General features: G+C 42.6%; 1 protein-coding gene across 2 annotated transcripts in view; it reads left to right on the forward strand.

Annotated features, from left to right (window-relative positions):
• Positions 1 to 19,599, forward strand: part of GPC1 (glypican 1) — a 320,362-nt gene that overhangs the window by 259,129 nt on the left and 41,634 nt on the right. For both annotated transcript variants that reach the window (XM_030574931.1, XM_030574932.1), the window contains exon 3: positions 4,094 to 4,485. In XM_030574931.1, coding sequence (XP_030430791.1) covers positions 4,094 to 4,485 — 392 coding nt within the window. The remainder of the gene's footprint in view (positions 1 to 4,093; positions 4,486 to 19,599) is intronic.

Consider the following 19,599-nt stretch of genomic DNA (forward strand, 5'->3'; position numbering starts at 1 on the left):
CCCGCAGAAACGCCGCTTAAGCCGCATGACCCGCAAACTGTCTGCAGGCGTGCCACTGAAGGCTGCCTGACTGCCGTGCTTGGGGTGGCAAAAAACATAGAGCTGCCCCTGGATACAGCTGAGCTCCAAGGTTATTTTTAAAGAGGGAATGGAGCACCTGGACTCAAAGGAGAATGAGATGGAGAGTGCACCAACGCAGCCTGGGAGAGCACTTGGTGGGCAAGAGAAAGAATTAAGACCATCTGCAGCTGATCCCCATAACAAACAATTTCCTCTCAGACTTAGAGCTGCCTTCCCCCACTACTCCCTCAGAGAGACCTCCTCTCCAGATGCTGAAACCTTTCTGCACCAACAACCTATGACAATATTTTTTTAAAAAGAAAAGTATTTAAAATATTTGCCCTCCTTATCGAGGATTTAGATATCTCGAGTGCTGATAGACAGAGATGTCTAGTGAACAGAGCACAAGATTATAACCCAGAAATGCTTGAGTTTTCATCCTATCTGCACCATTCACTTCCTATGTGATCTTGAGCAGGTCACACCCTCTCTGCCTCACTTTCCCCATCTGTAACATGGGGATGTTGATACTTATTTCCTTATTTCACGGGGCTCACAATGTTCGTAACATTCTCAGATAGTATGATGAAAGTGATAGAGTGAGATTAAATACCTCCCTCAGACAGCGCCAGCCAGCACCAGCACATGCCTTAGCGCTCATATTCTTTCCCCTTCATAAACGTAATTTGTCCCATCAGTTGCACAGGTGAGATTTAGCACTTGTTATGTGAGGGCAGAATAGAAGTAGCAGTCAGTAGCAGTCAGGATCAGAACTTGGTACTTCGTGGGCCCCAGTCTTGTTCTCTGCCCAATAGACATGCTGCTGCTCAAAACTCTAGTTATTTAAATCCTGGGAAGAGAGACCAGGTATTTAAAAAAAAGTAAAAAATTCTTCCTGATTTTCTGTAGCAGAACTCTCATCTTCCGGCTTGTTATGTCCACACACTCTCCTGTGCCCCATATTTCTTTCACAGGTAGTTATTTCTAGCCAATGCTAAGGTGCCCATTAGTCAACTACACTTTGGAGGCCTAATTATCAGAGTCCCTGAGTTCTGTGGACTTGGCAATATTTCTTCCTGTCAAAACTACTGCACACAGAACACTAATGAATACAGGATGACCAGTGACCTCTGCGTGTGTACGTTCCATCAGAGGGTTGGATTACTTTTGTTACTCCACAGTTCTACAGTTGTAGGTCCCTCCTTATAAATGACTAGTGCCACATATATACTCAATTTGCACATTCTTTATAGAGAGAAATCTCTGACTGCGGTTCTCAGTTACCCATCCATCCTCATAAGTCACAGAACACAGAGTACACTCATCAAACTATGGGACCTGAAACACAACAGGGACACTTGTTAGGTAGAGAGTAGAAGCAGAAAACAAGCAAGAGAGGAAGGACAGATAGGAAATCAGCCTAATCACACAAGTACCACTGCTGTACCAAAGAGAAACTTTCCATTGAAGTCACATGGAGAGGATCAGCTAGCAGTTACGTTTTGTGTAGTGAGGGGAGGAGTGGGAGATATCACCAGCTGGTTACAGTCAAGTACCATCCTGAACAGGTGCACTCTGTGACAAGTAAGGGCTCCATCCCGTTCAGGCACATTGGCACACATCACCATGCTGGATGTGACTTGAACTTGCTATATTGTACAGGGATCTTGTTAGGGCTCCCAAGATAAGCAGTGTCCAGCCTGGATAGTAGCTGGATGAATGGGAGACTTCTAGGGGGAAAACAAGGTGACGTTGACAATTCAGGAGGTGGGAATCTTCCCTCTAGTAACCACTCAGTTACTGCTCTGGCGTGGTGCTAGGAGGAGATGGTTGGTTGAGGACGTTTAGTCTTTTGAATGAAATGCAAAATCGAGGTCTGGAAATGGGAAGGATGGTATCTCAGGTGCCCCACTCGTATTCCCAAAGGAATAATTGCAGTACACTCCATTCACCTACATTTTCCTGTTGCCGGAACTGGATATAGTCTTCGTTTTCTGTTTCTGGAGTGTCCTGATGCATTTTAATGGCATTTAAAGCCCCCTGCACTGAGACAGGACCAAGTAAACCACCTAGACCATGCCTAACAGGTATTTGTCTAACCCAGGGGTCTCCAACCTTTTTACGCCCAAGATCATTTTTTGAATTTAAAGGCAACCCAGGATCTACCCTGCCCCTTCCCTGAGGCCCTGCCCTGCTCACTCCATTCCCCCCCCGCCCCCCTGTTGCTTGCTCTCCTCCACCTTCACTGGATTGGGGTAGGCAGTTGGAGTTCGGGAGGGTGTGCGGGCTCTGGACTGGAGCCGAGGGGTTCTCAATGTGGAAGGGGGCTCTGGGCTGAGCCTGGGGTAGCGGATTGGGTGCAGTAGGAGGTGATGGGTGCAAGTTCTGGGAGGGAGTTTGGGTGCAGGAGGGGACTCCGGGCTGGGGCAGAGTGTTGGAGGGGGTTTGGGGTGCTGGCTCTGAGAGGGGGGTCAGGGCTGGAGGAGGTTTGGCTGCAGGAGGGGGCTTAGGGCTGGGGCTTGGGGTGCAGGAGGGATTTCAGGGTGCCAGAGGGGGTACGGGGTGCTGGCTCTGGGAGGGGGCTCAGGGCTGGGGCAGGGGGTTGGGGTGCTAACCTAATTAATGGCAGTAATTTTGTAAAAGAAAACTTTTAGTTTTTTTAATCATTAACATCATATTAATTTTTCCTCTTAATGAATTAAAAAATTCCTGAGATTGATGGTGGCTGAGGTCCATTACCAAATCTTCCTAGATTTGTGTTTATAGAATGCCCTACTTCCAGTTTTGCCTATTTACCTGACAACTGTGTAGGACTGTCTAGCCTTGCTAACTTAGCTTAAATGTGCAACCCTGCTTTCTGTGCATTACTGAAAAATATATATAATTTTTTAAAATCTTCTGGAAATGAATGAGAGTTTATGCAATAGTTTACTACTTGAGTGTCAAAAGCTGGTGTCTTTACTCACTTGGGTAATCCCACTGAAGTCAACATTAAAGTTACTGCTCAGGTGAGCACATGCTTAAATGGTTTACTAATAAGGAAGGGATTATTCGTGTGCTTAAAGTTAAGTCCTACCTTAAGTATCTTGCTGTTTGAGGCCTTAATCTTTAGTATCCTACAAATTCTTTGAAAGAAAATACTATCCCAGCTTTAACTGCAGAAGCACTGTGGCAGTATGGTTTGAAAGAAATATAAAATTTGTTGTCATTTGTTATTAATGAGATCACAGATAATACGGTAGTTAATTTGTGGCTTTTATCAAATACACATGGTTTATACTGTATCAAGCACTTGTCTTGCATCTCTCAAATTATGAACAAGCATTCAGGTTTCAAGAATTGTTTGGACAATTTTGTGCGCGTGTGTTAATTCTGGTGCAGTCTTGAAACGGGATTGTTAACTTGTGCATATGAGTTCTTGTCACGCAATGACAGCACTGAAGAGAAGCACTGAGCATTTTCAATCCTGACAGCCCTTTGAGACACTGATTTAAACAATGATTTACATACATTACCCAGAGCAATTAAACAGGCAGAAGTAGGATTACTGAATTTTCATTTTGCTGTAACCATTCATTGTTGCTGAAGAACTTCTGCAGGCTGAGTATGGGCACTTCCATGTGGATCCCCTATTAACTTCTGCCCTGGCTGGATTGGTTGCATTGCTTTACCTTGCACTAACCAAGGAGAAATGTGGCTCTGAAAGCTTAGTGGCAGAACACTGCACTCTGCACAGCAGATTTTTAGGAACATATCCAGAGCTTGCACTTGATGTTGTTGGAGGGAAGGAGCAAGGTGGCAGCAAACTATTCTATGTGGAGCATATCCTTCTCTCCTTTTAGCAACAGCTCATGACCTATTATTGTGGGTGAAAGAGGAGTTCAGTCAGAAGATAAGAGGAAAGGCTGACCTTGGTTCCTCTTTTTCAGCCTCCTGAGTGGTACAACCAAGTAGGTGTCTTTAGACTGGCCTGTTAGAGATTTCTAGTTCTCCTGCTGATCTTTTCACCCTCTTCTTTTCCCTCTCTTTGCAGGTTATTTCCAGGATTTGTTGAACAAGTCAGAGAAGGCCCTCTATGACACTTTTCCTAGCATGTATGGAGAGCTATACAGCCAGAACGTCAAGCTCTTCAAGGACTTGTACAGCGAGCTGCGGCGCTATTACCGGGGCTCCAACATCAACCTGGAAGAGGCCCTCAACGAGTTCTGGACACGCCTGCTGGAGCGCCTCTTCAAGCTGATGAATCCCCAGTACCACATCACTGACGAGTACCTGGACTGCATGGTGAAACGCTCAGAGCAGCACAAACCCTTTGGAGAAGTTCCGAGGGACCTGAAGCTGAAGGCGACAAGAGCTTTCATCGCAGTGCGCTCCTATGTGCAGGGGCTTAGCGTGGGCAGTGACGTTGTCAAAAAGGTCTCTCAGGTAGGTCATGAGACAAATCTCCTCTGTATCCACCCTGGCATCCTTTCCCACCTAACATTTCCAGGACCCTATTTACTGCTGATGTGCATTGGGTTGTTGTGCTGTTTTTCTTAAACCTTCATCATTACTGGGCAGGCAGCGTTGTTGATAATCAACATCCTCTGCTTGTATAAACAATTGTCTGAGGGTTATCTACCAAATAGCAAGCTGGGGCTGTTATAAACACTGACAGAGCAGGAGAATGGAGGTGCAACTCACCGCAAATCAAACTTTACATCAGTTTAACCTATGTGGCATGCTGCCGGGGAAGCTCTAGTCATCCAGATTGTCTAGTTGTTCTGTTGCTTGTACATATTCCCAGGACTTTCCTGGCAAGGATATTGCCATTCCTTTACATCACGTGTTATTTTCCTCCTTGGTGGTGATATGATGTAAGGCATGGAAAACTGACTTGCAAAGAACATGCTGGGAATGCGTGCAAGAGGTGCATGTCAGTGGTGGGTAATTCTTATGTCTGTATCTATGACAGTATGCATGTATACAATGTGTGTGTATAGAGAGAGGATGAGTTTGTAAAGTGCATTGGGGTTTTTGGGGGTGAAAGGTGCTCTCTACATGTAAATTCATGCTATTGAATGTGACTTTTTGTAGGATAAAAATTGTATGCTTCCTCTGGTACAAGAGGAACCTTTCAGAGCGAGAGGGAGGCTATTATACTTGGACAAGGTATTCAGGCTTTTTACAGAGGTAGTGTGATGTAGTTGTTCCATGGTCTACAGATGAAACCTTGAAAATCCATTTTATAAAATTACTTGCATACTTCATGTGAAGATGGCAATTGGCAGGATAAGGATCAGGGTGTGACTAAACTATGAATGTAAAAATTGAAATAGCAATTAATTTCCTGGAAAGAAAATGCTTGGAAGAGTACAGCATTATTTGTTACAGCGAGTCCAGACTTAGATCTCAGAGAGACATGTTAATGTATTAACAGTGACAAACCCTTTCATTTATCAATGCGTTACTATAAAACTGTTCAGCTACACAGAAGCCTTTGCACATCTTATTAATGTCACACTCACCTGGCACTTACAGCAGATAAAAGAGGAAAATGTTATAAGTTAAAAGCGACAGAGGTAAAATATGTTTTCATAAATCCTTTGAATTGCTGAATGTTTCAGCTTTATGCACCGGAATCCAACTTTAGTCCTGGTTAGGTGGCTCTGAGGGGATAAGGTGAGTGGCTGACGAGTTTTCTTGTTCCTTGTCCTTGTCCCTGGAGTTGCCCCATTCTCTCTTTCTTGCATAAACACAGGCATAGCTGTTCATACATTTATTCATTTTCAGCACCACTGGTTTTTGAAATGGAATATCATTTGTATTATATTGATGTATATTAGTTTTTACCCACTCTGATGTGTACAATGTGGATTTTAAATTCTTAGCATGTTTGATTCCACTGCTATGCTTCTGTGTTCTCTTAATCATTTCAGCAGCACTTTATCAAACAAAGTACAGATAAACTGTGTGAAAAATGACCATCTTTCTGATCAGCTGATAAAAGTATGAACTTCCAGAGAAGGTAGCACTGTCTCTTCCTTCACTCTCCGTTCCTTCTCCAGATCCAAATTCCTTCTGCCTGGATGACTTGTCCTCAAAACAAAACTAATCAAACCCACTGTTTTTTAAAATATTATTATTATTATTATTATTATTATTATTATTATTATTATTATTATTATTATTATTATTATTATTATTATTTTATAAACAGCATCCATATGAAACTTCTAAAACTGGTACAGTTTGCTGAACAGCTCAAAAACCTCAGCAAATCCAGCCCATGTTCAGTTTGTAATTAAACCCACAAATTGACAAGTTTCACCTGTTTCTTCAGGAATTTTCTGCATAGTTCTAACCACTGAAGGAACAGGGAGGTGGAGACTGGACTGCTGACACATAAGTTTTGCTTCACAAATGTCTTGGTAGCCAGTAATTATGTAGAGAACATACGACCTGGTTCACCAGTGCTTTTCATCTTGCATGGGCATTTTACACTGTGTTCAGTCGATGTAAAATGCAGTGTTTTGCATGCTTTGCACAGGAGTTAATGACTGCATAAGGGATAAAGCAGTGGAGAGTCTGGCCCATAGAACTGTACATAATCATGAATACTTTTTGTACGAGCACTGATGTGATTGTTTTTTTAATAACTTGCTGACAGGGTGCAAGTTTAACCTGAAAATTATTGGATTCTTTCAATTTATTCCCAATTCCAGGTGATCTGTTGGATTCCCCATTAACCAGATAAAGAGCAGTTCAGATTATTGGCCTTTTAGAGTATCCCATTTAATCTGAACAAGTTTTTCAACCAGCATTTTAATTTGACAAATGTTTTATGTTGCTTTGTTTTTATGATGATAGGAATTTTTCTAGGATTAAAGGTTGAGAACAAAAACCTTTTCAGCCAGGAACTTTGTTTAAAAATAATGTTCGAACTGAAATTTCATGCTTGGTCTCAAACCAGTTGTGGATGTTTTGCTCAGAAGCTGTACAGAAAACCCACTGAACCAGTTTGAGTTAGACAAGTATAAACTAGGGCTGTCGATAAATCTGTTAACTCATGTGATTAACTCAAAAAAATTAATTGCGATTAATCGCAGTTTTAATCTCATTGTTAAACAATAGAATACCATTTGAAATTTATTAAATATTTTGGATGTTTTCTACATTTTCAAATATATTGATTTCAGTTACAACAAAGAATACAAAGTGTACACTGTTCACTTTATATTTTTATTACAAATATTTGCATTGTAAAAATGATAAAAGAAATAGTATTTTCCAATTCACTTCATACAAGTACTGTAGAGCAATCTCTTTATTGTGAAAGTGCAACTTACAAATGTAGATTTTTTTTGTTCCATAACTGCACTCAAAAACAAAACAATGCAAAACTTCAGCACCTACAAATCCACTCAGTCCTACTTCTTATTCAGCCAATCTGTACGACCAACAAGTTTTTTTACATTTACAAGAGATAATGCTGCCCACTTCTTATTTACAATGTCACCAGAAAGTGAGAACAGGCGTTCTCATGGGACTTTTGTAGCTGGCACTGCAAGGTATTTATGTGCCAGATACGCTAAACATTCATATGCCCCTTTATGTTTCAGCCACCATTCCAGAGGATATGCTTCCATGCTGATGATGCTCTTTAAAACAAATGCATTCATTACATTTATGACTGAACTCCTTGGGGGAGAATTGTATGTCTAAGGACAAGAAAGGCAAAATAGCATATACACCAGTGGCGCGTGATAAATAATACAAATATCGTAGACAAATATGAACATATGTCTCACATCTTCCCCTTATAGTAGGATGTCGATGAGTCTCTTTTTCAAAAGATCTGAAGTTGCACAGCTGGAGCTAACTGCATCAGATTCATAGGAAATAATAGAGAAATGCAAATGTTACATGGTTAAACGGTTTTGATTGTCTACTCCTTTTATAGGAAGAGGTGAAATCAACAGAACTATATTCTTAAACATGGAAAGGTTGGGGAAGCTGTTTGGCTGAAGTGATGGGGAGATGGAGCCGGTGATCTCCAGATGTCTGGAAAGTTAGTTCAAATTGAAACTCATTAAGGGCCTTTTCAGAATGATGGTCGTGGTTCGTAGCCAACTGTTGCTACTGGGAACTGAACTTGTGATTCATTCTGCTCTATTTTAATTAAAATAAAACCCATTTGCTTTGTTGTACTGAACAGCATGGTGACTGGTCTGTGGTGTTCTCCTGAGCCAACATGAGTCTTCATGCTGTAGTGTGATTACACCTAATAATAATTCACCCTTTTTAGCTTTAACCTGGTGGCTTTGGGATTTTTTTTTTAAGTTCTGGTGCAAGGAACAAGCTTGACAGCAGTAGACACCAAAGTTTTGTCGCTGTCCACAAAATAGGTATTGCCTGGGCTGTGGCAATGCAGGTTTCCGACACTGGTGATGAAACTAAACATCATGATTGCCTGGAATATGCTGAGGGGTTCTGCTTAGTTTCTAGCCTTTGAAAGATGTTTTGAAAATACAGTTCCTGTCTTTTCAATCTCTTGACTAATGTGCTGGATAATGCTTACGGCTCACTCACAATGTTCTCATGGGCTCATTACCACCTGTTTGTGTGAAGAAGATGCAAAATGATGACTCAAATGATTACACAGAGCAGCAGACTTTAAAAGGAGCCTATTTGTGTGAGCCTGGCAGCTGTTTCTTCTAGAATTTTAATCTGAAAGGGTGGAAACTTTGGCTCGTTTAATGCACACCAAGCTGCTAATTACTGAATGGAAAGACTGGCTTAGACTTGTACAGAGCAATGGCTGACAGTGTGCCTTCACAAGCTGGCCACTTATTCACCTTGTGAGCTCAGATGTGTCACTTTACGGCCTCATTTCCAAAGGTGGAGAATACTCTCAGTTCCCGCTCATTTTAATGGGCGATTGGGTGCTCATTATCTTTGGGCAGAGATAAGTAGCCTGACTTTCAGTTTTCCCATCTGTATAATCTGTATAACCCCCACCTGTATAATGATACACAGCCCCTTTTGTAAAGTGCTTTGAGATCCTCACACGAAGAGCACTAGGTAAATACTAAGTGGTGTTATAATATTGAAGCTGGATATATATTTAGAAGCGGGTTAATACTAAGCGGTGTTATAATATTGAAGCTGGATATATATTTTGAAGCAGGTAAATACTAAGCGGTGTTATAATATTGAAGCTGCCACAGTGGTAATTGCCATGTTTCAGTACCTCAAAACATGTGGCCGGTCACTTCCCTGGTGGAAAGATGAACACATGTCTGCTCTCCCCAAGTTTAAGGTAGCAAGGTGTCAAGAAAGCGGGAGAGACTTTCTAACTTTTAACGAAGTCCCCAGTTTATCCATTCATTGTCCAACGTGCTCAGCAGCCCTCCCCAGGGCCTGTTTTTGCAGTTGCTGTTCCTTCCCCTGACAACCTTGTTCTAACTGTACAGTTCAGACACGTGGGTTGAGGGTAATCAGAGTGGGTCTATCTGAACACCAGCCTGTGTTCTTCACCGTTTCCTGGATCACCCAGCCAGTCTCATTGATTGATTGAAAAGCTTACCAACTTTCTCTGAAACATTGCCCCATATGTGTTTTCTATGACTCGGAAACCCCCCAATCCTTAATGCTGTGTCACCACTTGTAACAGCTGCCTTATGGGTGCACAGAACTAAGTAGAGATGGACACAGTGCTAGTAAGAGGCACTATTATTGCACAGCCGTGCCAGTCTCCTGGTATACAGTAGCCAGTTGACCTTTGCATTGGCGCGCCTTGATTCCTCCTGTTCTCTGACTGTGGCACACAATAGTTTAGTCTCCTGAGACCTGTAACCCTTTGGTTTGATTCTGGTTGCTGGCTTGGTGTGAAGATTATCCTCAGAGTGTACAGGTGCTCAGACTAGATGAGCTGGTGATCCTTTTGGCCTTAAACGCAATGACTTTGCCATGTCTGGGATGTCCTCTTGATAAAAGGGTCTTACTTTAAAGTAGGGGGCTTTTAGTCAAGGGTTGCTGATGTACAGGCACCAGCCCCTTATTTGAAGCTGATGGCCTTCTAGTGATGAAAAAAAAATCTGTTCAAAAAATTGTGCTGCACAGGAGTCATGGTAAAACCTTATATTCCACTGCAGAGTCTCCGAGGTACAGCTGTTAATAGCCTTCACTACCTTGCTCTAAAATAGGATCACGTTAGTCATCTAGAATGTAAACATACATGTGATCTAGCCTTCTAGTGATGAAAAAAAAATCTGTTCAAAAAATTGTGCTGCACAGGAGTCATGGTAAAACCTTATATTCCACTGTAGAGTCTCCGAGGTACAGCTGTTAATAGCGTTCACTATCTTGCTCTAAAATAGGATCACGTTAGTCATCTAGAATGTAAGCATACATGTGATCCAGAAAGCATCCCTCGCAGCCCATAGCTCCCCATCTTCCAAAGCGGGGCTTTGTTTTCAAATCCAGGCATGAGTCCAGCAGTTGCTTGTTAGCCTGTGCTGGTTCTGGTCTAGGCTGAATTGGCCTTTCAGAAGTAGGTAGCCCTTCTTGGAGAAATTGGCAGAAGAGGAGGGGAAAAGAAAATTCAACTAATATGAGAGGGTTAGTAAAGAAATATTGTTAATTACATGTGCTATATCTATAGGTATTTAGTTTCACACTACCCTCGTGGAGATACAGGGAACAGAACAATTAGTTGTGAGGGTGTGGTGGGTGTTGGAGTGTTCACACTATCCTCGTGGAGATACGGGGAGCAGAACAATTAGTTATGGATGTCACTCTGTGTGTGTGTGTGTGTGTGTGTGTGTGTGTGTGTGTGTGTGTGTGTGTGTGTGTGTGTGTGTGTGTGTGTGTGTGTGTGTGTGTACACCTCAGATCCATGTTGCTCCTCTGAGGACAATTCTGGCAAAATAACCTGAGAGCTGTAGGTATCTGGCATACGCGCAATGAGTCTAGTCTTGCTGCAAGAATGTGATAAAGCTTTTAGAATGCTAGGGATGGTGCTGTTTAGTGAAAATCACTCCTTTCTGACCATCTTTCATCTTCCTTTTGGAGGGGACAAACACTGTCAAAAGAGATACTCCAGGCATGCCAGGCAGAGCTTTGCTGCTACTCTTTCTTTTTTAGAGAGGACAACAAAAGGAGGAGCACTGTGAGAGGTAGGATATCATTATCAGGACTGTGCCCCTAAAGAGACAGGCCAATCCCAGCAATGTAGGAAATAAGCAGAGGATCACTCTGCTCCTGATCAAGGTTGATTTTAGGATTTTGAGGGACCTTAGTGGGAGGGGGGGACAGAGTCACTTGAACCTCTTTTTTAAAATCTTTTCTTTCCCTTCTTTCCTCCCCACACCCTCACAGGACTTGGTAGAGATAAGATGGTGAAACAGTCGCAACCCACTGAAATAGTCACTTAGTGAATTGTGGTTTCTCTCTCATGTGTGGGTGTCCCCTGAGAATCACATTCCTCTCCTCAGTCACAGGTTCCATGGGATATTAAAGACTAGTTCTGCTTCTACTCCACCAGTATCTCCCTCACTTTGGGCTTGATCCCGCTCCCCTTTAAGTCAGTGGGAAAACATAAGGGTAGCTCAAAGGGAGCAGGCTTGAGCCCTGGCTGTAAGGAGACTGCTATCTTGTCTGCCTCAAGGACAGAATGTGAAGCCAGATAGAAAAAAAAGCCTGGGCTACTGCTTCTGCTTCAGGTAGCAGCACAGTACTGCCCTTGCCCCATCTAAGTAAATGGTGCGATAAGTCCTCTCTCTGAGGATGATAGATGCTGTGGAGCAGGACTTTAGCTGCTGTCAATAGTGTTACTCCAATAGCGTTGTCATATAGCGTATAGCATGGAAACTATTGGTAATAGATACAGAAGTGAGGTAAGGCTGGAGGAAGTCAGTAGTCCTTTATAAATAGCAAAACAACAAACTTTTAAGGTCAGATCCCATGAAAAGTATGTTTTCTTTTAGCAGAGTTCCAGTAAGAGCAGCCATATGAAATAGTGAAGGGCAAGGAAGGCATCTGTCTGTGGCTTGCTCTGGCCAGAAGTCAATGGAGCTACATACCAGTTAAGGATCTGGCCAAAAATCTGTAGCGTAGCCTACATTTGCCATCAGCCAAACGAATTGCCCTCACACAAGGCCAGTCTGGTAGTCTGATCACAGTTGTGAGCCAAACTGGCCTGTTGTTATCCTGTATATTTATCAGCTGGCCTCATTATCCATCCAATAATCTATCCCATCTATCCATTCATATTTCTAAGGATCCCTACCACCTTGGTGTCCAAGCGCTGGTCTCTGTCTCATACCAATATGATGAGTGTGTTGGGAGGTGGGGAGGGAAGAGTAGGAAAAATAATTGAGAGATTTGTGCTTACTTTACTGCTATTAAATGCCTTTAAATGTACATAAAAGCCACTGAAGCCTGAGGAGCCTCAGCCTGCAACAACAGAGATGCAGATTGTCATTTTCCTTTCAAGCCAGACTTCAAAAGGAAAAAGAGTTTATTTTTTTCTATTCAGAATCAGCATTTCAGAAGTAAATGTTTGTAACTTGGTTATAGATCCTCAGGCCAATGGACCAGATCCTTCTCCTGGTGAAGTCGCTGAGAGTTTTGCCATTGACTTTAACAGCAGCAGGTGTGGGCCGTTGTTTGTAATTGGCAATGGGGACAGTGTAATCTGACTGCCATCTGGCATCTGGTAGCTGGAAGCTCACCATATCTGTCTCTGACTGCTGCCAGCCTGTGTGCGACAGCAGGTGATGGGGCTATGACAGGAAAGGCTATAGTCATTGCTAGATACTGATTTTCCAGTGCTCGTGACTTTCTGAAAATGCATCTTTTTCCATGATTGGCTCTGCCCAAAATTGAGTGAAAAGTATGAGCAGCGATCCAATTGCCACTGAAGTAGTTGTTCTGTTTCTTACCTATGAAGATCCTGTAATACCTTCTCATGTAGGTAATGGAGTTGTTTGACACTTCTAGTCTCAGGAGTGTAGGACTGTGCTTTTTTTTTTCCGTTCCATGGCTCAGTATCCCCTGGGGCTCCAAGAGTGTGGATATGTGGAACCCTGACTTTGTTCTCTGGTATTTCTGATCTCCTTCACAGCAAACAGTTGTTTTTGATAAGAGATTCTGTAAGTTTGACATCTCTTTTGAAGTTTCCTTTGTTTCCATGAGCTCAGATTCTGTGTGCTTCTAATTGCTGCTCTGTATTGGAAACACTTGTATGATTTAATTCGGAATTGGTCCTGCTTTGAGCAGGGGGTTGGACTAGATGACCTCAGGATATTCTATGATTCTATGTATCTAAAGCTGGCAGCATCCCCCCAAAATGACTCTACTTTTTTATTCTAGCACCTGATCCTGTAACAATGATGTCAAATGGGATTTTTGCCATTGGCATCAGTGGGAGCACAGTGTCTATCTAGTAAGGAGCCAGATTTTTGTAGGGTCCCACTTTAATGTGTAGGACCGACATCATCTCTTTTGGAAGAGTTCTCATGGTCCCTTCAGTCTTCTGCTATCATTTCAGAGGGACAGATAGCTCTAGGGTGCTGCACTGCTGCCCTGACCCCTGCAGCTTGGAAAGATCCGAACAGTGTGTCTTTTTCCTGACTTCTCCTTGGCCCCTGTTCGGAGGAGGAAAATTGTTTGCTTTATTCAGTATTTGGTGCGGTTTTCAGTTATTCCAACTGGAGCAATCTCCTCTCTGTCCCTGTGGTTGCCCCAGGCTCTGAGCTTGTGGCCTTGTTGTTTTAAATGACAGCTGGTTGACTCTGATCATGGGTTTGGAACGTTCCAATAAAACCTGTATAGGTAGTTTTGTGGAAAGAGGAAAGTTAGATGATCTTGGAGGCAAGATAAATGTATCACATGGATATCACATGGATGTTGAATGGTGGCCACTGAAGTCGCATGTGTAAATCATACATTAGGAGACACAAATATGTGATCTGTGCTTTTTACATGCACCAAGGGGAAACAAAGCTTGACTTTTTTTCCCCCATGTTCTACAAAAATATAAACTTCCTTTTGGCAGTGAAATGAAGAATCAGAGGCCTGTTATCAGTAAGTGTGTGTACCATGAGGAGACAAGAGCTATTAGAATCCCAGGGACCCTCCCCACTAGATTACCTACTTGACGATGTCCCTTTAATTGATTATGTCTCTCGATCTACAGATAGTTTCTGTGCAATGCTCGTCATTTGAAGATTTATAACTGTGCACCAAAGCATACAATCAATGAAATAACAAGGAACTCTCTTTGTCAGTTCTTTCAAACTGATTCCTTTCTAAATTGCATGAGAGTTCAAAAAAAAAAATTGGATGTGCCTCGCCCCCCATTGAGAATCGTTCACAAAACCATTAATTTTACAGTAATTGACTTAGACGCTGCTCAAGAGGGAAGGGAAATGAAGGAAACAAATGCCACTGTGAATGTAGAGAATTATGTGTTCTCGGTTTTCTGACATATTCTCTCTAAGCGCACCTCTCCTCCCTGAAGGATCTGCTATCTGGTTTGCAAATGCTGGTGATGAACAGTCAGACAGGGAGTCTCAGTGCGTTAGTCACTTAGTGTGGCTGTATCGTGAGCATTGCAAAATTTTAAATTCTATTTTCATCCTGGATGTGACATTGAGTTTTCTAAAAGATTGTTGTCCAGGCGAGGAGCTTGCTGTGGTGGAGAAAAGTGGTTTTATCAACAAAGAATGGAGTCAACCCAGAAAGGGAAGTAGCCACAGAGGAGTACAGAGTTCATCTCTTGATATGAAGCACAATTACAGGATAATACCTGGTGACAGCCTTCTTGAAATGTCAGTGCTTTTGATGGAACAATGCATTTCACAGGGCGAGTTTCTGTTCCATTGGATTAGCTCATTGCCACTAAAATCAAACACTTTATACCCAGCTGAAAGGTGGTTTTAATTAAAATGACATGCTACACAATACTGTTTTGTATACTAAGCATTTTAGCCATTTTTAGCCTGGATTTATGAATAGGATGGAGGCTGGAGGGGGCTACTCCTATTGAAGTCAATAGCAAAACTTCTATTTACATAATTAAAGTGGGAGCAGGATGGGTCATGTGATTTCTACTTAGTAGGAATTAAAATAATTATTTTAAAATTGTTCTTAGTTGCACTTCGTATATTTATTTCTGCATTTGATAAATGACTGAATAGTGCATTGATTCCAAGTTAAAATCTGTATTTTTCAGTAAATATTTTTACTGCTGACTTTGATTTGACTGGGATAGGTTCAGATTCTTGGGGGATAGGTCACACAGCCTATTGTGAATCTATTCTTGACATCTTGGCATAGTTTCTAGGTCACAGTACTAAGAAAAGACTCCATTAGATACCAGTGGTGAAGGAGACCCATGAAGGGAGGGAGGCTAACGGCCGTTGAGGTAATTCACGTCTGGAAATTAATCTGTGTTGGATGAGCTCTAATATTAGAAGTTCTGTAGCTAAACTATACTATGTACAAGTAGGTCTTGAAAGAAAAATTCCCAGGGCTCAATCCTGGACCAAATGAAGTCTATGCCAAAACCCTCATAGACTTCAGGGGGATCAGGGTGTGGCTCCATCAGAAGAGAACAGGTAAGAACACAAGAGGAGAGCACAACAAGGTCACAACAAGAATATTTTGGGATTAATTTGAAAAAAAAATGTAAATTATAAACAAATCATTATTTTACATTTGGATTGATCTTTATTTATGTCTTTATTCCATATCAATATCTATTTCTTTCTCTGTATCTAGATATATCTGTATCTATTTATGTATCTGTATATTTAGAGAGTCTCCACCAATAAAACTTTAAAAATGTGAACAGTTTAAATCACCTCCCCAGTGTTACCCCTGGAAAATGTCTCTGATTCTCTTCGATTAAAATATAAAGACAAATATCAAAGGTCTGCCAGTATGTTACTCCCATACCAGCTTTGTGAGAACATGTACAAACATATTTTAATGAGAGAGATGTCAGAGCACAGACTCTAACCCCTGCAGCAACTCCTGCCTCTAATCAAGTGGGAGGGGTGAGGCGAGAGAATGCAAGGGTAAGATGGGGAAGAATTCTTAGAGAACTCTGTTTGCATAAAGGCTGCATTGTTTCTTTTGACTGAGTTGTCGATTGACATTAGAAAAGACTTCAGAATCCTGTTGACTTGTGTTCTTATGAAGTGATTCTAATGAAATTCTCATTGTAATAAAAATGGCATTGACAGGAGTGCAGCCAGGTATTTCAACAGCCTGTACTCAGATTAATAGTGCTCAGATAAATCAATAATTGTCATGTGCTGTGTTCATGCAGTGCTACATTATTTAAAGATGAGCAAATGATGTTTTACTTAATCTTCAGGAGTTTGCATGCTTCTGATTTTGGGCCACTTGTGATTAATAGCTGGCTTTGACTATTCATAGTTATCAGTTATTACAAATCTTAGTTGGAAACCTGGTGTTTTTCATCAGTTTTTAATTGGCACCAGATGTTTGATCCAGATGTTGAATAGGAAGTTAGGTGTAATTTTTAAATGCTTCTTAGTGGTCAGGGGGTAAGAGTGAAAGAGCAAGGACATTGGAAAGGGCTTGGTTTGGGATCTCGCTTGTCTGAATAAAATAACTTTTCCCCTGAAGGGAAACTAATGAAATTACAGCTATAAGAACTGAGACTTTTTAAAAAAACTGATCCTTATGTAAATTCACAAGCAGGCTTTTCCTTAATATATCAAGGCCAACGATTACTGTACATTTTTTATATTTTATTAGAGAGAGAGAGAGAGAGTGTGTGTGTGTATGTGTGTGAAGTTAGTGCTCCCGAGAGTTATTGACATAACATGTATAGCCCAAGCATCTTCAGAGTAAGCTTCTTTATGCAGTCCCACCAACGTGTCTAAACCCTGATCTGAAAGAAAATGTCCTTTGGGGGTGAGTTCGGTTCATTCACCAAGTCCGTTCAGTCTCTGGTGTGTCTGCTGAGATAGCCAACATGTGAGCTAATTACAGTTGAACCTCAGAGTTACGAACACCAGGATTACAAAATGATCGGTAAACCACACACCTCATCTGGATCGGGAAGTACGCAAGCAGACAGCGGCGGCAGCAGCAGAAAAAAAAAAGCAAATACAGCACATTGTTCAATGTAAACTACTAAACAAATAAAGGGAAAGATTTGACAAGTTAAAAAAAAAAGATGTGATAAGATCAGAAAAATTTCAGTGCTTGTTTCATTTAAATGAAGATGGTTAGAAGCATTTTTCTTTTACATAATATAGTTTCAAAGCAGTATTAACTCAATGTTCAGTTGTAAACTTTTGAAACAAGAACCATAACGTTTTGCTCAGATTTACGAACAACCTACATTCTGAGGTGTTCATAACTCTGAGGTTCTACAGCAGGGCTGGTCGTAGTAGCTTCTGTGATGTAGTGGCTGTCCATTTCGAACTAGACTGAGAATGTCAACCCATTTCAGTTAGGAAATTAAGCACTCATCAGATCAGTCAGGACTGACTCGGGCACAACCCCCACGTAGTGATGGAAGGTTCTATGGGCCTGATTCAAAGTTCACTGAAGTCAGTGAGAGTCTTTCCTTTCACTTCAGTGGGATTTGCTTCAAGACCCCCTCTATCCCATGCATAGGAGCAATAGGAATACTGCCAAGCACAGGTACCGATTTTCCAATGTGCTGGGAGGTGCTCGACTCACCTCTTCCTGCTCCCACTCCACCCCCGAGTGTGCCACCATCCACCTCCGAGCGTGCCGCATCTTCGCTTCCGCCCTTACCCCGCCCCCCCCCCAGTGCCTCCTGCACGCCGGAAAACAGCTGATTGCTGTGGGCAGGAGCCACGGGGAGGGAGGATGAGAATGCACTGGGGGAGGGGAAGGTTCTGATAGATGTTCTGCCAGTGGGTGTTCAGCACCCACCATTTTTTCTGGAGCACCCACGGAGCTGGCACTTATGTTGCCAAGTTCTGCAGAATTTTTCTCCTTATTCTGTAGACATTTATGTGGAAAAAAATGATTTTTTTAAAAGCAAGTTTACTTTTTTTTTAAATAAAAGGCAAACACTAATTGTTACTTGAATCAGAAGTTCTAAACTGACTTTTTACTAATACACTGCCTTATCTTAGATCATCCCATTCATCCTCAAGATCTTCCTCCTAACATCGTCCTCCAGATTATCCTGTTCTTCCCCTGGAGACATTCCAGTCCAGCACAATACTTCTCTTCAGATCACTCTGATTCCTAGCTTTCTTTTGCAGCCCTCAAACTTGTCTGTTCCTATGTTCTATTTTATTCACAGTATAATCATGTAAGGCTCCCTCACTCACCTCGGGGGGAGGGAGGTCCCTGGAGGGCCGCGGTGGCCTGTCTCTGGTTCCCTGACTGCTGGGCCTGCCGGGGCTCAGGCAGCCAGCAAACAGTCTTCCCCGTAGGCTGGAGCCTGGGCTTGCAGGGCTCAGGCAACCAGCAAACAACAGTCTTAAGGGGGCTGGGGCCACTTCTCTACCAAGAGTCCCTTATGAAGGAACGAGGGTCAGCTGCCTGGGGGGGGCAGAGGGACGCGGGCCCTCCCTAATTCACCGTGTCCCAGGCCAAGGCCCTGGCAGGGGCAGAGTCTGCTGCCCCGGGGTCGACGGGGATCCAGCCACAACACGCCGTCGCTGGGGTGCTGGGCTTTGCAGCTGCCCCGGGCCACTTCCTGCCTCCCCTGGGGTGGGTACCTCCAGCGTCCAGGTGTCGTCCAGCTCCTCCAGGTAAACAGCAGCAGGCACTCCAGGCCAGTCGTCGTCCGCGTCTAGGGTGTGGACTGGGCTGGGGGGGATCTGCCTCGAGCTGCTGCAGAACTCATGGGACATGGTTTCCCCCTGAATGGGCTGCGGGTCTGGTCTTTTATACTTCCGACCCCGCCCTTCTCCTTCTGGTGAGAGGGGCGGGGATGCTTAGGCTCCGCCCTGCCAGGGGCGTGTAAGGCTCCCTCACTCACCTCGGGGTAGGGAAGCCCATCCGCCTCACTACAAATATCAGTTCTCTTTGGCCTGGAACCTGTGGCATGCTTTTAGTAAGACAAGCAGCAACTTTTAGTGAACAATTTTGCACTAAGCTTTCCATCCTGATGAAGAGTTTGTACCACTAGCTCTGTTCTGTCACGGACGTTTCAATTCCACACTTGCCTGCATTAGGTCAGTGACTCTCAGCCTTTCCAGACTACTGTACCCCCTCAGGAGTCTGATTTGTCTTGCGTACGCCCAAGTTTCACCTCACTTAAAAACTACTTGCTTATAAAATCAGACATAAAAATACAAAAGTGTCACGGCCACACTGTTATTGAAAAACGACTGACTTTCTCATTTTTGCCATATAATTATAAAATAACTAAATTGAAATATAAATATTGTACTTACTTTTCAGTGTATAGTACATAGAGCAGTGTAAACAAGTCGTTGTCTGTATGAAATTTTAGTTTGTACCGACTTTACTAGTGCTTTTTATGTAGCCTATTGTAAATCTAGGCAAATATCTAGATGAGGA

The sequence above is a fragment of the Gopherus evgoodei genome, chromosome 9 (genome assembly GCF_007399415.2).
Source record: "Gopherus evgoodei ecotype Sinaloan lineage chromosome 9, rGopEvg1_v1.p, whole genome shotgun sequence".
NCBI lineage: Eukaryota > Metazoa > Chordata > Testudines > Testudinidae > Gopherus > Gopherus evgoodei.